Source organism: Triturus cristatus, chromosome 3_1 (genome assembly GCF_964204655.1).
Source record: "Triturus cristatus chromosome 3_1, aTriCri1.1, whole genome shotgun sequence".
NCBI lineage: Eukaryota > Metazoa > Chordata > Amphibia > Caudata > Salamandridae > Triturus > Triturus cristatus.
The window spans coordinates 773,931,479-773,952,556 of NC_140583.1; the positions used below are offsets into that span (position 1 = coordinate 773,931,479).

At 43.4% G+C, this 21,078-nt stretch overlaps 1 protein-coding gene across 1 annotated transcript in view; it reads right to left on the bottom strand.

The window, feature by feature from the left end:
- B4GALNT4 (beta-1,4-N-acetyl-galactosaminyltransferase 4) overlaps positions 1-21,078 on the bottom strand; it is an 841,437-nt gene that overhangs the window by 150,838 nt on the left and 669,521 nt on the right. Inside the window, exons 9-11 of the mRNA XM_085644956.1 lie at positions 18,295-18,361; positions 17,063-17,206; positions 12,684-12,793 (exon numbers count right to left, since the gene is read on the bottom strand). Coding sequence (XP_085501082.1) covers positions 12,684-12,793; positions 17,063-17,206; positions 18,295-18,361 — 321 coding nt within the window. The remainder of the gene's footprint in view (positions 1-12,683; positions 12,794-17,062; positions 17,207-18,294; positions 18,362-21,078) is intronic.

Sequence of the window (21,078 nt, forward strand, 5' to 3'; positions counted from 1 at the left end):
GGCAAATAACAGTTACTGTGTTTTAGTGGGCTTGAGCCGAACATACAGGTCAGGAGGAAGTGCAATCAGTGTTTAGGGTATTGAAAGTCAGAAGTCGAGGAGACTTTCAATTAGAGTTGTGTATCATCAACATAATAGAGAATTTCAATGTTGCCATCAATGAGTAGAGCCACAAGTGACTCCACGTAGAGGCTGTATAAAACCCTTTGGGACTCTACAGGTGATAGGGATCTTCTCAGACTTGGCTGTGCCCCTGTGAATGAACTAGAATCAGCTGGAAAAGTAGGAGGATAACCATTGTAGAACGTTGCTAGTAAATTCCATTTGAGACTTAAAAGTGTGAATGCGGGTGGCAAAGGCAGCCGAGTAGTCAAGCAGTGACAGGAGGCAGGGGACATCTTCATCTTTGGTCAGGAGGGTATTGTTTACGATGAGTAGGGAAGTTCTCTCTGAGCTGCCATGTGATCTGAAGCCAGTTTTATAGTCGTGTAGGAGATGGATGAGGCTGATGTGATTTTGGAGTTGAGTTTTGTGATCTGGTCATTAGCTGGTCAAGGTCATCAGGGTCAATGGTAGATTTCTTTAGGAGTGGATGATCTGGTCAATCTTGAAATCTTCTGGGGAGACTACTTGAGTGAGGGAGGCATTGACAAAACTGAGCAGGGGCAAAAAAGCTTCCACGGAGAGTGCTGTGACGAAGTTAAGACACCATCTTCACGGAGGTGACTTTAAGAGAGCAAAGTTTGTAGATGAGAGCTGCAAGAGATCGGGCTTTGAAGGAGGTCCATTGAGGGATGCTACAAGAAGAGGTGGGTCTAACAAGAGAAGCAGGCTTAATGTTCTTGATTTGCACTCATTGATACCGGGAGCACCTTGTCTCATTGGACGCAATACAACACTCTCTGATTCCCCAAGTAAGATGTGTAAAAATCTTCATGCAGAGCCCCCCACCCAGCCTAGCACATTTACCTACTTACTGGGGATCTGTGACACAACTAGATCCGCAGTATTGGCAGGTGCACTTTTATGACAGCTCAATATTTAGCAGGCCTCATTGTCTTTTTATCATTTTATTTTGCTTGGAAGGAACAAACTACCAAATGGGGGGTTGTATGTGAAAATGAAAATAATAATGGTTATGATGAGCAAAGTTTTCTCCAGGACCATCAGGTTTGTTTCCCTCTTCTGATCTGGATCAAGGCAGGGAAAATCAGTGGTAGTTGTCTTGTAAATAACAGGGCAGGGCACCATCACTTTGACCTGGCAGTCCTGTGGCTGACAAATGCAATAGTAAAAGGTTTCCTACAGCAGATCTTGCTGACTAGCAGCTATTGAACATCAGGTTGGACTGAGAAATCACACCAACAGATCGAAGTAAACAATTCTATCACTCCGGAACCAGGCCATGATGTTTGATACAGGGATGTGGAAGGGGGCAAAAGGAGTTACAATTGTGGTACAGAGTAAATATAGAAATACAGTATTAATTAATTGTAGGGACAATGTGACAGAAGGCATCCTACTGAAGAAATTCCTCATCGCATAGAGAAGCAAACACACAACTTGCCACACAGTTCCTACAAATGAGACCATGGCGCAAGAAATTAAGTGAAGCGGAACACAAGGCTCAAGCACAGGGTTCCGTTTTGAGAATGGGTTTGGTCATTGCCACTGCAGGCATCTGAGGTAAGAAAGGTTAATGGTGATCCAAGCTAGCAAAGATAGCCAAAGAGACCAACAAACTCCACACAATGAAAATGTATTGGGCACATAACTTTGAGTCTCAAGTCTTTTTCATTATATATATATTTGTGTTTATGACGTGAAGATGCAAGAATCTATTTATGTTTTAATCCTTCCGGGTTTTGTTGTTTGTCTTTGAGAACTGCTGTCTAGTTAGATACCTGGCTTCAACTAAGTGCTCTATAAGGTGCAGGAAACCCCATCTAAATCTACTGCTTGGTCAACAGGCCAACAACATACTGAAGATATACCACTTGACTTCAAAATACTTTCAGCTAAGGGCATTCTAGATTTCAGATCATGAGTGGACTATTCCAGACATAAATATCCTTCATATACCTCAAATTCAACCATCATCGCAGATGTGCTCCTACCCCAGGACTACAAATTTCAACCTTAGATTAAACAATGATCTGACAACATGAATATGGAAAGACTGGACTCCTCCACTTGACCTAAACTAATTCTCTAGGTTTCTACATAGACTGTTGCCTCACCTTCAAAGACCACATGACAAAATGGCCCAAACTATATGGCTCCAGTCAAGCCTTCGCACAAAATAATGGCTGTCGTCGGACTAAAGAACTTTGAATCCATGATCAAGTCACAATGCTATTGTATGTCTTGGTATTTGGTATTTACATAGCATGAACTTACTTCATAAACAACAGAACGCTGTACATTCCTTGCGGGAATGAGAGAGAATCTAAAAGATCATGTACATCTGTTGGGGGTTTTCACAAATACAATTCACACATTACATTTCAAATTTTTAGGCAGAGAGATTAAGCAATTGTCCCAGACTCACACGATGTTGAATCATACGCAGAGGCCACAATTCAAACCTGGTTCCTCAGGTACCATAGTAGGACAAGCTAGCTGCTAAGCTACACTGCACATCAATCGGAGCACCATAATGCTAACTTCCCTTCCAGGTAATAAAACAATGTGCACACTGAAGCCAGTTTAATCACCAAGGGAAATCCACAGCCTACCTTAAAAAGCTGGCAGTAATTCCTTTGTTTTGAACTCACCAACTTCAATTCTTGTGGCATGGCTACTTGACAAACACATTCACTATCCCTGGTGCTGCTCATGCTACACTGCCCTTGTGAACTCAAAATTCAAAAAGCCAAAAAAAATGCACTGTGAACCAGGTCTTCTTCTCCTGTGGTGAAAAACTGTGCAATAACCTCCTCGAACCGGCCCAAACCTAAGAATTACCAACAGTGCTTCAGCCAAGAACCATTCTCTTTTCTCCACATGCCTGCCCAAAGGAATACCAACTGTCACTCCCTCGTCTTCAATCCTGATGTAACACGCTATTTCCTATAGTCCATGTAACTCAGCATGTGGGACAAGCATCACTTTCACTATGTACAGAAATCCAGTCTCCCAGGGCCAGGTCTGTGCTCTGCAAATATCCCTAATAAAATATGGCTTTTCATTTTTAACTGTGAATGCCGCTAAAGCACTGCTAATCCAGACATTTTTCAGAGCCAGCTTAAATGTTTAGGTGTCCACATGAATGAGTCAGTGAATACTTGTAATGCTCATTGCCCTGTCGGACACCTACATGGCACTTGCACGCGTTGTGGGGGGTATTAATCGGGTGCTCAGATTTGGAGCAGTGATTTACATTATGCCACTGCATAAACGATCAGTTGTTATACAAGCAGTCTTTGAGCAATACTCAAATGACTCTGAGCACCCAATAGTGGAGTGACACAGGGAGCACCCGCACTTGCTAGGTGGACAGGGAGTAGAAGAGGCAAGAAAATGGGACAGAGTTCCAGTGGTAGTAGCACCAGAAGGGGTAGAAAGGTAGTGAGGTGATGTCAGCAGGCTTCAGCACCGAATATAGGAGGAAAAGAGCCAGGCACGGAGAGTCCATGAGACGGACAGCAGCCTCTTCTCCCTGGCATGTCTGCTATTCCAGTTCCCACATGCAATGCTTTTCCCTCTCTATAAAAAAACAAAAGTTATGTAAGTGTAGCTGAAGAGAAATATTGCTCAGTGGGTCCCATACAACAGCAGAAGTTCAGACCTGGAGTTACAGAGGTGATCCAGCAGACATGGGTGAGAGGGGATTCCTTGGAGTAATGCCTGCATGAAAGAATGTTCATGTGTGTACTGGTCCCGTCGCAGCTCCAGCCAAACCAGCTGTAGCGTCCTTTAATGGAAGAAGGTGAACCGTACACTGCGTTTAATATGTTAAGGTATGCAGATTTGTAGCATGCACTATCACCCGGGAGGATACCCTGTTGCTGAATAGGTCTGAGCGTAGCCAATCCCAGGGCCAAGTGGGACTTCTCGAAAAGCAAGGTCTTCAACTTCTTGAGGAATTTGAAAAGTAAGGAGGAGGCCCTAATGTGTTGGGAAAGATCGTTCCATGCATTTGGAGCGTGGAGGGTGAAGGCTTGATCTCCAGATTCGGTTTTCTGTATGCGTGGAATGTGTGCAAGTAGGAGTCTGGACCAGCTGAGGTGTCTGGAAAGTTAGTGAAAGCAGATGCAATTGTTGAGGTATGCTGGGCTAGTGTTATGTAGTGCCTTTAAAGTGTAGGTGAGAAGTATGAATTGTGCTAGTTTATGCCTGAGGAGCCAGTGGAGCGCCTTCAGGTGTGGTGTGATAGGAGTGTGGCATGGGAGGTCGAGAGTGATTCTGGCCACTGAGTTCTAAATCGTCTGCAGCCTTCTGGTGAGTTTTTTGTTGATCCTAGCATTGAGGGTGTCCCCGCAATAAAGCTTGTTTGTGACCAGCGCAAGCTTGAGGGTTTTCCGGGTGCAAATCATTTAAAAATCTGCCTTAACATCTTTAGGGTAAGGAAGCATGAGGTGTTGATGGTGTTGACTTGGGCAACCATGGCAAGTTTGCTGTCATTCTCTTCTCGAGATCACGATTTTTGTTTTTTTTGGTGTTCAACTTTAGACAGTTAGTCTTCATCCATTGGGTGATTTTAGTCATGCAGGTGTTGAACTTGAACCAGGTACAAGGAGTATTCAGGGGTGTGGAATTTCTATAGCCCGACTCCCAGGACATATTGTTTGGGGTCAAGTACAACAAGTTTTCATGTTTATTTTGTACTTGGAACAAGTAGGCCCAACCCGGCTGCCAGTTTGTAAGTCCCACTTCATGGATCAGGGAAGGGCATTGTCTGCAGTTAAGGTAGTATTTGTGTCCATATGTTAATGCAAAGACATTTTTAGGTCTCGCCTAGCGAACGCAGCGCATGTGCACTGCTTCGCCTTGGCGAGACTATTGTTGTGGGTTTGGTGCGCGAAAGGAGACAAACCATGTGCGCGCACAAATAGGCGATGCGCACGCGCATAGCGTCTCCCCCGCGCTTACACGCTCTCACCGCGCGCTTGTTTAAGAGACATGCACGCAAATCCATTGGAGTATAAATCCCTATATTAACATGCATGTTTCTATATGCACTTATTGCTGAACATGTTAAATTAAAAAAAAGTGTTCAAAATAAAAAATGTTACTCCATCTGTGGGCAATTGTTCAGAGTTTCAGATTTTATACCGTTCTGCAGAATACTCAATTCGTGAACCTGGTTTTGTGCGCCTCGCAATTTTATTTCTCTTCTTGGTTTCTCGTTAGCTTGTGAAAACGCTTGTTGTTGCCTTGTAAAGTTGTGGAGAGCAGGTTGCGCTTTAACCTTCAGCTGTGATTCTATTAGAGCAGCGTGAACTCTTGAGATGCAAAATGTACGAGTCGGCGTGTAGAACAAGTTAAATATAGCATCTTGCACACGCGATTTTGTGTTTTTTTGGTTTGGTTTTGTTTTTGCTTGTGCAGTGCACACTAGAAATGTAATTCTACTTCTACAGGTCCATCCATGGCTGTCTATGTAACAACCGACATTGAAACTTGAGGATGGACATGTCGAGACATTTTCACAGCCCTTCACACTAAACTGCAGTTTGTGACTACCCCCTAATTTATCATATTTTCTTTTAATTGATGAAAGCTGCTGTTGAACACCAGTTTTTCTTCGACACCCTGCAGTGGAAATCACCAATATGAGCAAAAAAGGAAAATGATTTCAACATTAAAGTTTTCTTTAACCTTTTGACTTTAAGATCGATGCATATTTAATTATTTTTGAAGCCGAAAACCTTTTGTAGGCATTCAAGGGTTTTGCGGTTACAAGACAAAAATGGAAAGGAGCATACATATGATTTTTAGGTAGAGCCTGGGCAGCGCATGCACTGCTCTGTGAGGCATGCTGTATTGTGGTAGGGACTTGAAGCTCCGCACACTCGTCGCCCAAATTTTTCATTGGCTTGCGTCATTGTTCACTATAAACTGTGGCTGTTCATTGGTCAAAAGGATTAATAGTCCCTCCTTAGTATCACTTTGTCTTATTTTGTAACCTCCCATGGCTACACCCCATGTTACATGTGTTGTTGCTCAGTAGGCTTTAATTACAGCCTCCGAGCACTATTTTCTCAAATAGCTTTGTCCTGCCTGCACGCTCTCGCCTAACACTTTTATAGCATGCATTTGCAATGCAATACGTCTGGCATTTGTGAGAGTTTAAGCTATTGGCATTGTAAAGCACAATGTGTTTTATTTATCTGTTTTAAAAACACATAGATAAAAGGCATTGTCATTTACAATGGCAATAGCTCAAACTCTCATAAATGCGAGACCTATTGCATTGCAAATGCTTGTTTATTTAGGTGAGCACTCTGACTGCACTACATACAGTGGTTCCAGTGAAAAAAAGTGCACACACATCTGCAAAGTTAAACAATATGAGGCTACATATAATGCTCTTTGATTAGATGCAAATATCTACATATTTTTTTACAGGACAAGTAGATTTATAAAGCAATCTATCCCCCAGACAAGTAGATGTATATTTTTTATTCCACATCCCTGCAGTCTTGTCCATTAGGGACAGAATTAGTTGCATGTCATCAGCATAGGAGAGGATTTTGATGTTGTGAGAGCGGATGATGCTGGCTAGAGGGATCATGTATGCGTTGAAAAGGGTCGGCTCAAGGAAGATCCTTGCAAAACTCTACAGATAAGGTGGAGGGCATCTGAGGTGTATGTTATTAGCGAGACTGACTGGCCTGGATCACTCCAGTCATGAAAGAGCAGATTCATCGGATTGCGTGTCTTTGGATTCTAATGTTGGGTAGACGTTGGATGAGGCTGGGGTGGGAGACTGTGTCAAATACTTAGGAGAGGTCTGAGAGGATGAAAGCCACACGTCTCTCTGCCCAGAGTCATGTGGATGTCATGTGTGGCAGCAATGAGAGCAGTTTCTGTGCTGTGGTTGGGTCTGAAACTAGACTGAGTGGTCTCGAGGAGTTGGTGGTCATTGAGATACTCCGTGAGTAGTCTGTTGATTGTTTTCTCTAAGACCTTAGCTGAGAATGACAGTATGCTCCATTTTTCTCTTAATGCATGTGGTTGCCATTAGTCAAACAATTTAGTGCACTTTTTCTGTTCGTTGTAAAATTAAACATATGTAACTGACTGGGTCTAATCGTGCTGAGGCCGGAACACAGAGCTTGTCTGTACAATAGTGTATTATTTGTGACTGCCTGATTGGCTCGGGGTAGCAATGTTTAAGGGGGAAGGAGGCAAAGAATAGAAGGTAGATTCCGAAATGTAATTTCCGTTACAGATAAAAAGAAAGAATCTGAACACTTTAATAGTCATTTGGACCATGGTGGAGGACTGATTGTCATATCTATGGTTTAGGGCATACCTATGGCTTTGTCAAATTCTAAATGAGTCCCTTGAACCTCATTATGATTGTTAAGGGTATTTATTCTATTCAACCGATAACAGGCTATACCAACGGAATCAGGATTAGACGTGATGCAGGAACACAGCATTCGTGATGGTCTCTACACCCGCGATCCCAAGACATTTTATCCACAAAAGGCAGTTGAGAAAACAGAGTGGAAACATGCTCTAAATGAGGAATAACCTGGGGAAATTAAAGAACTTCCTGCAAAACAGAAAGTTATTTTGTGATTTGTATCTTGTGACAGCTCGCCTATTTTTATTTAGTGCCAATAAATCAAAGGAGAAATGTACAGGTTGTGCTGCTTACACTTTTGTTGCTTGCCAACAGTGACGTATAACTGTTAGATCAAGCAGTCCCCACAAAGGTTCAATCATCAATATGTAGTCCACAGTACCCCTGATGCACCTCATTGTACCTTGTTCCCGATCACCTTAGAAATGGGCAGAGGTGGTGCATCCTCTTTGTAAAGTGACCTTCCCAGTGCCTAAGGGAGATTTCTATGGGACCTCTACTGGCCTTCCAAAGATACATGTATCTAAGTGGGAAAGGGCCCTAGCAAAGCAAAAAACTGACATTAAAGCAGGGCCCTACGGGGTGATCTACTTCTGCCATTTACTGACTGAAAAAACAAAAAGACCTATCTTCCTGCCTGTCACATGACAGTGCTACCACCCAATGTCCCCAGACGTCCCTTTTGTGACTCAGGGGCTAAGTGACAGATGGCTACTGTTGTTTAGGAGTTCTAGGGTCTATAGCATAATTTATTTTCAACTGACTAATGTACCGTCGCTTACTATTCAACTGAACTCGTCAAGTTATTTTATTGCACTTAGGTAAAGGTGCTAAACAAACTGTTAAATAAAATATCCTGCTGATTAAGGTTATTCTTTGTCAAGCGGTCAACCACAGATGCTGTTTCATATGTATTATTTACATAGACAATGCCTTGTGTAAAGGCTTCTCAAGCCACACTTCTTTTGGGGGCCCCACCACCCTTTTTAACCCACGCAATAAAGAAACACTCCAAGCTAAGTTTTCACAGCTCTTTCATGCTCGAATATTACAGAATCATAATAGTAGTGAGGACCAGTAGGGGAATTCACTTCAGTATTATGATTCTGTGATAAGGCTAAATTTAAATCCCACATTAGTGTCGCCACTGAAGGCTTGATGTAGGACACTGATTTACAATAGGAAACCTTGCTATATGTAAAATCACATTGTTTGCAACCGCAAAACAGTGTTTTCTGATATTTAAACTCTCTTGTGTGAGTCAGAAAAGTCTTTACAAATTGCAAAAGAGGTTCTGTGACTCACTACAAATCCCAATTAGGAGGGGGCATGGGATGGGCGATCTTCTACTTGCAAACGACAAAGGGAAGTATCAATGGTGTGTGACTGTAATTGCAGTCCCAAACCATTGATCATGTTAAATGGTATCTGATTTGCCAAGGTTGTCCCTAGAAAATTAGGTTGGGCTGCCCTTACGGGGAGCAGACAGTAGTCAATGGGCACAAAAGATGTATATATGCACCACTCAAAGTCTTCCAAATCAGGAAATATTTTTTTTCAAGAAGCACCTGGTAATTTAAAGGACATGGACAGCTTAAAAATAATGTTTTCTGTCTGGAAATGCGATCGGAGTGATGGCAGTCTGACGATCCTTGCAGCCCACCATGCCTGCATTTGTAGCCAGTTGCAGGGGCGGGCAAATAGTGGCTGTTTAATTAATATTCATTCTGTGACCCAATACAAATGGGAATTTTGCAATGGAACCTTTAAGACATAGGTTAAGTCGTCAATAACATCCGTGCTTGCAAACAAGTTGGTCCACAATTTACACATTCTGCTTTGCGAACAGTTACTAGGATATGAGGCCCCAAGCACGGTTGGTAGATTCTCTTTGTCCCTTATTAAAAATGGAATTGGAAAGGGTTCGTTTGTCATACCACTTGTGTATGCTACTAAAGCTGAAAAATGTACTCTAAGTGATGCATATGAAAGTTTGCAATCCAAATAATATATCACAATGTTTTTTTTCAATTGCCAGCGCACCCCTTCTGCTCTGATGTGAACATCAGCTTACAAACTGTCCATATTATAGTGTATTCAGTAGGTGTTTTTCTTGCTTTCCTTGTCACTTTCATACCTCTATTTAGCAAATGTAAATGGCAACATTTTAGGTCTTCAGAAGCCGTGCTGCTAGGTTGACACCAGAGCTGGGTTAGCAAAACATTCCTCCCAGAAATGTTACCAGAGTTAGGAACTGTGATTTCTTTTTAATGATGTTCTTTGCCATCATCATTGGATGCAAGTACTGTGTTTGTCATACCGATTGTGATGCCACTAATAATAATATAATGCCAGTTAATCTGCATTGTTGATCACTATCCACCTAAGTGGTATTGGTGGAAAAGATTAAGCAAATGTTCTGTATCAATCTATTGGCAGCAAATCGTTTGGGACCAGGTTTCTCAATAACTGGGTGTGAAATGTAGGCATTATGAATTTGTTTTTGTTGCAAACAGATAGAAGGTTGGTGTACCCTACGTTTGAAAAATCATTCATATTACATATTGATTTTGCTCAAATCAATGGAATATACCCTCTTCTCTGCTTAATCTCTCCACATGCTTTGTTATTCTGTTAACTACTTCCAATGCAATTCCTCTCTGGATGCCTCACTTCGAAGGCCCATGCGCTAGTCTTGATCGTATGCAGGACCCTGTTCCTCCCCGTCTGTGGTGTTGTCCATCTGTTTTTTACTACCTTTTCTGTCACTGGAGCATGGAATACCTTCAGCACTAAGTTAAACATTTTGAGTTCTATTACAATTATGCATTTGACTGGTTCATCCTTTGTTCACTGACCTCAAATCTGTAGTTTTCTCTTGTGCATCCCATGATAATGTATGCAGCCCTCATGATTGTCACCTTGGGTACTGGGTTTTGAATCATCTTCCATTAGTCATGCTGTCCTGCTTGTGCCAACCACTAGCTGCTCCCAAATACCCTGTTAGCTGTGACAATGGGCTTGTGAGCCACTCCTGTATGGGCCTTGTACAACCTTGCAAATGGATTGGTGAGATGCATGATGTCATCATTCCCAGTATTCTCATAATACTCTTCACTGTCAGAGGCTCAGAGGGATTGTAAAGGTTGACCTGTTCCTACAAGGCCAGACCTCTCTTTTGGATGAGTATTGTCCTTGCTGTTCCTTTATCTCCTTCTGTACCTGGGATCTCCTTTTATGAAGGGTGTGAGGATGATTTTTTCTTACTGACAGTGAACGCCAATTTGAACAATATGTTTATCACCTGAATGGCATAGTTCTGACCTTGCTGGGATGAGCTGCCCTTCCGCATTGCTGAGGTATGGGTAAAAATGAATGGACTGGTGCCTTGGAGTTACCACCATCACTCCCAGACATTTCATAAACACCCATGCAGCTGATGTATACCAAAGGATAGGACTTTGAACAATCAATATCTCTTTTACAAACATGAGGTACTTGCAATGTTCTTTTGTCATGGGGATATGGAAGCAGGCATCCTTGAGATCTATAGTCGTGACATCATTTCCCTACTGCATCATTGCATACCTGCTCGTACTTTCGTCATTTAAAGAGTTTGAGTCCTTATACATCAGATCCAAGATGGGTCTCAAGTGAGGTCTTGTTTTGTTATCAGAAATTGAGTAGACTCTCCGGTTACATTCCTTTGTGGCACCCTCTTTTGCTCCTCCTCTATCTATTAAACATACGTTATCGCAATGATTCCTGGAGGAGTTGGATGTGATCCTTCTGGCACTGTTCATGGCACTGCTGAGATGTCTTTTCCAAATCTACACACTGTCCATGTTTGGTGATATGCAAGAACTGTCTTTGAAGCCCTTAAATGTCTAACGCTCTAATACATATGGCCCTTTGCAATAGTAAGTTTGCAAACCTTGTGAGAAACTTGCTCACTTCAGTAAGAATATGAGGAGAGTATTTTCTATCGCCCCCTTCGAGTCTGAGAAAAGATCCAAAGGTTACACCCAGGGGGAACCCCCCTTCTCTTGTACTTTTTCAACACAATCAGAAAAAAATAGTCTCCTCAGTACTTCAAAGTCTGTGTCTTCTTTCAATGTCAAAATCTTTGATTGTTGCTTCCTGACCATTTTCTTTCTGCTTCAGTGAGTGATGCTGCTGCATCTCGGGGATCAAATAAAGCCCCTCAACTCAGGATCCACACCACAGCGGAAAAAAAACGTAATCAGAAAATAGCCACTATGCTCTGGGGTATTGTTGGCCTAGGCTAGCCATCATAGGGGGTCATGAATCCTCCTCATGTGGCCAATGCTCAAAGAGAAGAAGTTTTAAATAGCACTAGGAGGTTTCTGACCTAACCATCAGATGAGAGAATAATGAGCAGCATATGAACACTGAACAGGTTCATGTGGCAAAACTGCGAAAAATATAGCAAGGTTGTACTACAAGTCATCAGGGACGGGGTTTTTCCACCCTATTCCGTGTTTCTTTGTGCACCTGTGTTTGAAATGGTTTGCTTCTGGTATTGTGCTGTTGTCTGTCTCCAAATTGGTGTCATGCCTATTGTGTGGAGGACAGGTCAGTACGCTGCTCTTTCTTTCTTCTAAGAGAAAAGTTTCATGTCTGGATAATTGTTGTTGCTATGAACCTGTCTTGGTTTTGTTTCTGTCCTGGCCGTGATTGCAGCTTTAAAAAGCTTTACTTGTGATTCGGATGTATGACGTTACAACGCGTGCTGTTACAACGCGTGCTGTTACAACGCAAGTGGATTTACAACGCTATGCCATTACAACGCAAGTCTTTACATCGACTTGCGCTAGATGGCGTGCTAAGATTAGAAAAGTGTAATTTACTATTCCAACTCCAGTCCACTTAACAGTAGGGAAGGTGTTGGGATAGTAAACTACACTATTTGTAATGTTAGCACGCCATCTAGCGCAAGTCGATGTAAAGACTTGCGTTCTAATGGCATGCGTTGTAAATCCACTTGCGTTGTAACAGTTTCGTTGTAATGGTAGAGCGTTGTAAAAGTTGAGTTGTAAAGGTTGTTTACCTTGTGATTCCCACCCTCTGTTGCCAACAGTGGAAAAATCTCTTACAGAGAAAGAAGTTGTGTACGACTTACAAACTGCAGCCCCTGGTATCGAGCAATAGGAAAGTCCTTGACAATGTAGGTGGGGGCGTATGCACAGGGCACCAGCACGTTGTCCACTCGTGACTTCTCAATCAGGGGAGCTGCAAAAAAAAACAGGAAGCAGGTCAGGAAACTTTTAAAAAACACAAATCCAATTAGTAAAATTTTAAGCGGTTTACTGTCATGCCCAAGAAGCTGAAAGGGATGCAGTTGACTGACTGGACAGGAAGTGGCATATTGGTTCAGAGTTGAGGCCTGAAATAGCAAGAGTGTGTTCACTCCAACTTGAGGGTTGATATGACTGGGCATGAATGATATATACTAACGCATGTAAAATCGCACAAAGGGCATATGTAACATCTGTTTAAACTGGACAAGTGTCATTTTTGAATTGTCAATCTTTATATAAAATATGGTTTATAGGACAGCATGGTCTGATGCTTTACACCATGCTTTCATCAACCTTGGATTCGTTTGGACACTGCATGGACCACGTTCACTCAGGGGCGTGGGTTCCACAGTCTGGGGAAGGGGTTAGCAACACAATGAAACACAAATCACAATCTCGATGACTGGAAGGGCCGTTTCTACCATTAGGCAAGACTAGGCGGCCGCCTAGGGCGGCAAAAGGGGGAGGGCGGCTAAAACATGAGTTTGGAAATCCCCTTGAACTGGGTAGTGCCTTCTACAATTTGACGTGAGGTGATGACGTCACATTGGGCGCCACAGGCGGGGGCCGTGCACGCCACTAGCTCTCCCCACACCCCAACAGTACACTGTTTGCTGTACGCCTGATGGAATGAACACCCTTCTGGAGCTGCTTCTGGTCACCCTGAAGGTGCTCTGGGCCTTCACGCAAGCAGCAGGTCGCTGGCTGGTGCGGCCCCGGGAGAAGTGCGCGGCGGGCAAGTTGTGCCTGGTGACGGGCGCCGGGGGCAGCCTGGGCCGGCTCTTTACCCTGAAGCTGGCTTGGCGCCGGGCCGTGCTGGTGCTGTGGGAAATCAACAGCCAGATTAATGAGGATACGGCCGAGCTGGTTCGGGCTGTGTACCGGGACATCCAGGCCAGCGATGCGAAAGGGCACACTTGTAACTGCCAGCCATATGGGGCTCTGCCCCACGGCACACTGCCATGCACTGGCATAGAGCAAGTGTCACGAGCAACCTGGCAAAAGTAACCCTGAAAGCCGCTTGGGACTCTTCGCCTAAGACACTCTCCGCCATGCACTGACATCCAAAGTGTGCCGCAGGACACACCGCCTGGCACAGGGAGTGCGAGTAATTCTGCCAGTCTTATCAGACGGCACCCCCCTAACATAATGCATGCACAAACCACACCGCTTTGTACACAAGACGCTTCGCACTAAACAGGATGTTCTGCCTTGCACATGCCGACAAGGTCACAAAACACACGTATTGCCACATGGCATATTGACACACGCAGGCCAACCTTCACTCACACGACATTGTTCCAGCACACTAACACACCACCTGCTGCAGAAATGCTGACTGCTATGCTTGGGTGTTTGTTTCATTTTCCCAGGCATAGCAGGTACACAGGGCACTTCTCAATGGGCTGTCGCAGCCTACCAGAAACCACAGCGTCGGGCACAGGTCACACTAGTAACTGCAACCGCTGGAAACTCTGCACCCAAACTACACTCTGGCAATCACTTACTTGAGCATGGCAGAGTGCAACAAAACCGTGATTATAACAGACCACACAAAGGCACCGATGCCTTCATGCCACACTGCAGCACTGCCAGGCTGTCACACTCTGTACTGAAAGAACACTGGCCTGCAACAATGAACTGCATGCTGCATTGCACAATACTGGCACATGGCACAGAAAACGCTTGCTAGTTACGCAACCCTCTAAAATCCACAGGTCTCTTAACACCCCAAGGGTACCCTTCACTGACTGGGCTCTTTGCCTTGCACTGGCACACCAGGTGCATAAAATCACACCAGAAGCATGAGAGCTTGTTACATGGCAGTCTGCGCCCACCGTAAAATGTGCCAGGCGTGTGCGATAATTACCACAACTTGCTCTACCATACAGAGGGTAAGCTGTGGAGAAGTCACATTGATTGACATTTGGCACAGACTGACCACTTATACTTTGGAGTAATCTCTCCAGAACAGAGCACCTTGGAACCAAGTTTCTGTGTTCCATTTGGTAGCATCATGTTCGTTCGGTACTGGTCACCACCACGATTTGGCGCAGCCATGTCCTTTTGTCGTAATCAGGTGCCGCACTGTATTCACTTACCACACTGAACCATGCAGTACATATTGTACACTGAGTCTAGTAACACTCTCAGACACGGCCGGCTGCATCCACTAGTCACAATGGCCTACGCTGACTCACAATACATGTCACGCTGCACAAAGCGCCCTTTACTCTGACCTGCAAGTATCAGAGTATGATCAGGGTGACTTGAAAGGTACTACCATCTGTGCCAGAGCGGGTAATGTTTGATTGTGCCATCAAGCTCAATGTTTGTTCCTACAGTGGCTACTGCTTGGAGGACAGACATGTCCGAAATCATCTATTCAGTCACTTAGTTATGTTCCAAGAACTCTTTAGTTTTACGTCACTTCATGTGGCGTTACACCAAATGACCTAGATTCGAAGATAGACGAACGCGCACATTTTCATTGCCGTGGTAATAGGCAATGGTGAACAAGTGAACGTTTGCGCAATTTGTGAAATTACTTTCACGACATGCTAGGAACTCCTTTAAATTGTGTTTAACAGGAGCTTCTTTTAACTGCTCTGACTACATCCACGGCTCTGCTGTAGGGAGCTCTTCGACCCACAAGGCAGCGCGCCCTGTTTAGACAGATATAGCTTCCATCTACAAGGCAAAGGGCACATAAATCAACTCGGCACTGCCTTCATCAAGTTACGTTGCCTTGCACCGGCACATAAACCATCATTGCTCTCTGCTGTTTTCCACCAGCTGAGCTGCTCTGCATTGTGTCCCATCCCTGAATGGCATTGTGCGCGATGCCACTTATCAGCGCTTTGCATTACAAATCCACTCAGCATGTAGGCTGGCCCTGCTTACATTGCTGCCCACAAACCGCAATACTGCAAGGAGAGCGTTATACCACCACCCACAAGCCTGCATTCTGCCACACATTGTATGCCCATGAAACAATTAGCACAACGCTGTCCAGCCTATTGCATAAACTGGCATCACATGCATACCCGAAGATTGTCATTGGAAAAGGGACACTTCTTGCTTTGATGGGTCATCCATCTTACAAGTTCTTTTATATCTAATGCATTAATTCTTCTAGCCTGGATGACAGGGGGAGAGGGAGATGGTAGTAAACGGGAGAGGGAGATGGTAGTAAACGTGAGGGGGCGGCATTTTTCAATTCTCGCCTAGGGCGGCAAAACACCTAGAAACGGCCCGGACAGGTGTGAAGGAGCAGAAACAGCCTGGTAAGAGGCACAAGTGAAAAGTGCCGAAGGTGAAAGAAGGTTGCTAAGGAAGGTAGGGTAGAAGAGAGATTTGTAGGAAGAGAAGTGATGCCGAAAGAGAATGAGTAAGAGCTTCAGCGGCGTAAGAAGAAGGGTTTTTATTCCAAGTGGAAAAGCAAAAGAGGTAACAAAGAGGGGACATGATAATCAGGTCCAGACAAAAAGAGTACTGATACTGAATTTGTAAAATCGTGAGCGAGAGAAGTGGAGTTTCAGAGGCAGCAGTGGATATGCGACTGTAAACATTATTAGGGAGTTTGGAGATTCTTGGGGGGTTCCTGTGACAGATATTCAGCAATGTATTACTGTCAGATATATTGATGAAGCTTTACAGTGAGATGTATTAGGGCTAGTGTTACTTTATAAGTAACCGGGAGGTGTTCCTGTCAAATGTGCGAGAAGTGTTACTTTAAGAGATATTCGGTGGTGTTCCCATCAGGAATATTTGGTTGTATTCTTTGGCCAATATCACAGTAGCCTCTAAAACCTGCTAAGTCAGAATATTGGGCACTTATCTCCCACTGCTCTACTGTTCCTGCAAGTTCCACTGAACATCCTTTCAGCTCCATCTGCGGGATTTAAGTAGTTAGTAGTCTCAAATGTGCGAGAAGTGTTACTTTAAGAGATATTCAGTGGTGTTCCCATCTGGAATATTTGGTTGTATTCTTTGGCCAATATCACAGTAGCCTCTAAAACCTGCTAAGTCAGAATATTGGGCACTTATCTCCCACTGCTCTACTGTTCCTGCAAGTTCCACTGAACATCCTTTCAGCTCCATCTGCGGGATTTAAGTAGTTAGTAGTCTCAGAATTGAACACTTCAAATATCCATGCATTAATTCATTCTGTTTTGCGTTTGTATTCTTTGCTACTTACTGAGAAAAAAAGTGTCCCGTTGATCTGGCTTGAGCATATCTATGCCGTGCACCTCTTGCTGGGCCTCCCAACGGTAGCTACCGGAGTGACTTGCAAGGGATTGGGGGATATGCTCTACTTGATCCATTCTCAGCTCAGATTCATCTGGAAGACAGAGTAGAGTGTTGCACATTTAATAACGAAAAAGAGTCTTCCAAGTTAAGTTTGAGCACCTCCGGACTCTACAGGTTTGCAAACTGATCAATAATCGTTTAACATTGAGAACAACTCGGCCCAAAGCCAGATCTGATCTCTGCAGAAGAACTAAGGATAGAATCACACACATTTCTGCAGCCAGCCTTCCCCGAGAGAGACAGCTGGCCTTCTCACATTGCATAGCAGTGCAATAGTATGGCCATAAGATTGGAGCCTAAACCATCCCTTGGCCTCCTCGGTGACTCCCAATAAATATTTCCATTTTGTATGGCTTTCCCTGCTCTCAGTTCATGAGGTTCACATCTCTGTTCTTCTATTCAGGCAGGTTTAGCCAACACTCTGTTGTCCACTCATCATGCGTTCCTAAAGTACACCCAAATTCTTCATTCCTTAATCTCCTGCCAAGTTGCAGCTGCAATTTTGATGATTACGATACTGTATTCAATAGAACCGCTCCCAAATATGCAGTCTGCTCGCTAAAACCTTGCTTTCCAGGATTTATAAATTGTGCTCATGATCCTCTCTGAAGCCCACTAATAGAGTTCATCTTCAGTCAACTGAAATCAAGTGCTAGTACGCATGCCTTGTGCTGGACATATTAATGGTCCTCCCAAACCCTGGGAAAAATCTCCAATGGTGTGGCAATCATTAATGTTTCATTTTTCGATTTTCGAAAATGAAAAACTGTAAAAATGTAACGAGAGGCCAACCTGTTTGACGGAGCCATCCATCAAACTTTTACAACATTGACAGGTACCGATGTGACAGGGGTTCTTGAGGATGTTAAGTAGAGGTCTGTGGGGCTGGCGGATAACTCTAGATTTGACAGGCACAGGTCTCTCGGAATGGTGGGGGCAAAGTCCTCTGCTAGACCGATGAAGTATCCTCCGTCCGCCAAAATATAAATCAGCCCCATATCCTTCCGAGATGGGGATAGACATCCCTTGACAAGGAGAAGGGTAAATGAGGTCTCAGCTGGCACAAGAATAAAAACATGAGATGAATGAAGTGCTCACATAGAAATAATGTGGACATACCTGTGTAAAGTGAGATGTGAGGGGAATCAATGACCTCAAACTTCAGGCTGGGGAGGAAGATTCGCCACTGAAAGAGAATAACACTAAAAATGAAGACAACTGAGCATATTGTTTTAGAACATTCAGCCAACTAGACGAGTATCACAAAGTAGAGAAAGCAGAGCCTTACAAAAGATACAGTATTGTTATCCTGGAAACTGCATGGGAGGTGATTCGAAATCTGCATATACCCAAGGATTCGTGACTGAAGGAGACCTGATTCTGTTAGCTGTGCATGCCATAACTCTAACTCTCGGAGTGAAGAAAGAAAGAAAACTGCCTACTTGTAATCGTACTGCCCCATCATCTGAATCTTTGCTGTATTCAGGAACACAGACTATCACCGCCGCTTGTAGAACTCTGGAATAACTTTTACAGGAGAAACTGCTAATTTGGAAAAAATGTATAACCAATTTCAAACATGCCTATTAATCCGGATGGCATTTTCTTTAATTTAAACGATTAAAAAAATAGTCAAATACCCCACAGAAGTAGTCTAAACCTAGGCGAATCAACATTTTCAAACCCATTATTGCTTTTTAAACATGAGAGAAATTAATACAATGCTTAGATAGACCTACATAGCTTCCACACTAAATACAGACTGGAAAACTCCACTGTGCCTTTAAGGCTGTAGCCTGACTTAGGAATCCCTGAAGTCACAGTTCCAAACAGTTGAGCTCTAGTTCACCTTGAAGTTATGCCCTGTGATATTGTTTCTGCATAAATATTGGTTTTCAATTTACCATTCTCCTGATACTCTGGAGGAGGGAGGGTTATCACTAAATTCGGCAAAGCATCCTAAATTGGAGAACCAGGATTACAAGTAACATTGTTTTCTTCATCCCAGGACCTCTACTGATATTCATGAACTCTGAATGGGTGAATGCCCTCTATAAAGCCAGTATCATTAGAGATTGGGTAGAAGCAACTGATAATATTAACAGCAGCCTAGGCAGAAAGGTTACACAAATATCTACTTGGGCATCTGAATAACAACGCTTTTTAAATGTATGCACTGAATTCCAGGTTGCTCCTTTACATATTTCAGTCATTTGTACATTCCTAAGTAGAAATGACATGACTGCTTTGAAGGAGCTTTCACATTTCCCTTTAACATTTTGTTTGTCCTTATGTAGCATAATAGAATGGATGAAAATACTCATCTCAAAACAGATTATTTACACATTTGCTTTCCAAAATTAATAGGGCCATCACAATTTGCTGTCCTAAATTAATAGGGCCATCATTGACAAAGAGCTGAATTGGGGGTCTTGAGAGCTTTAGTCCCGTCTTGTCAACTAGTATCGTAAACCTCTTCTAACATTAAACCTGGGGAAAAATCTCTCAGCAGGAGAGGACAGATTAGTAAAAATCACTGGCGAGGACGTAGATAGGGTCCTGGAAAGATACACAGATAGCATTCTCCTCCTCTGGCACGGTAAAAACGATTCCCTATTACAATTCATTGACTGGCTCAATCTCTTCCAAACTCACCTTAGGTTTACCTCAGAAACAGAAGAAATTATTTATCTTTTCTTGATCTCATCCTACATACTGAAGTCGAGAACATAGGTACATTGCTCTACTGAAAACCTACCGAAAGGAATACCCTCCTTTTGTATTCAAGTTACCACCCTTGTGGCCTACAAGACGGACTTCCTCAAATGCAGTTCCTCCATATTCACAAACTGCACGTGGAAAAAGGATTATTTTCGGAAAGCAGTAGTTCTGGCAGACAAACTCCCTCAGCATGGCTACCTATGATGATTAGTCTACCGCGCACTTAAAAGCACATGGTACTGTCCCAGGGACACCCTCCTTACCACGAGACCCAAACGCCAGAATACCTGTATACCTTTTGTGTCTATAAAAGAGGACATAATCTAGCAGATCATCTGGAACATACTGTTACCTGGGACAGTAAGATTAACAATAGACAATATCTCACCATAGCCTGGGTCCTCCCCCCAGTTGTAGGACATTACAAGTTCCAAAACTGTGTGGTTTGCCCACTTACACTCAACACCACAGATTTTAAAGTGCAAACCCAAACTTTCCCATTGAAACAATTCACTAACTGTTGCACCACAAATGTTACTTATGCCATCCGCTGCCCATGTGACTTATTATATATAGAGCAGACCACCCAGATGATACAGCAACGCATCATCCTACATAAAAGCTGCATTAGGTGCAGAGTGGAAAACGCCAACCCTTATTTCCCAGTACATTGCCATGAATCATTCAGAGACAAACATGACCTGGAAAGTAATAGCTCAACCATCCCTCCCACTGAATGACATTGGCCTTTCACTACTGCTACAAAGATGCAAATGCCGCTGGATCACACGGTGTAACTCTGTCAACGAGGGTCTCAATTCACTTGATGAGTGGAACAACACTGTCTATACTTAGGACCCTTTCACATCCTCCTACATGATCTTCTTTAAGACCAGCATGGTACTTCATTCTCCTGCATGGCTGACTCTCGGCAAATCGCTCTATCCACTATCAGTTGCTTCCTCATTGTATATCAGTCTCCAATTAAGTTCACTGGATATCAATTTGGACTTGACTACCCCCTGTTAACTTGCATTTATATGCCCTGTGCTCTGGACAACTATAATATAATTGTCCTGATCTATCTTCAGAACCATACATTTTATTAGTATGTTGACTTTTTCTTCATTGGTTTGGGCATTGTTAGACCCGGAAGGTCTCAGGGACCACCGACTTTGACGC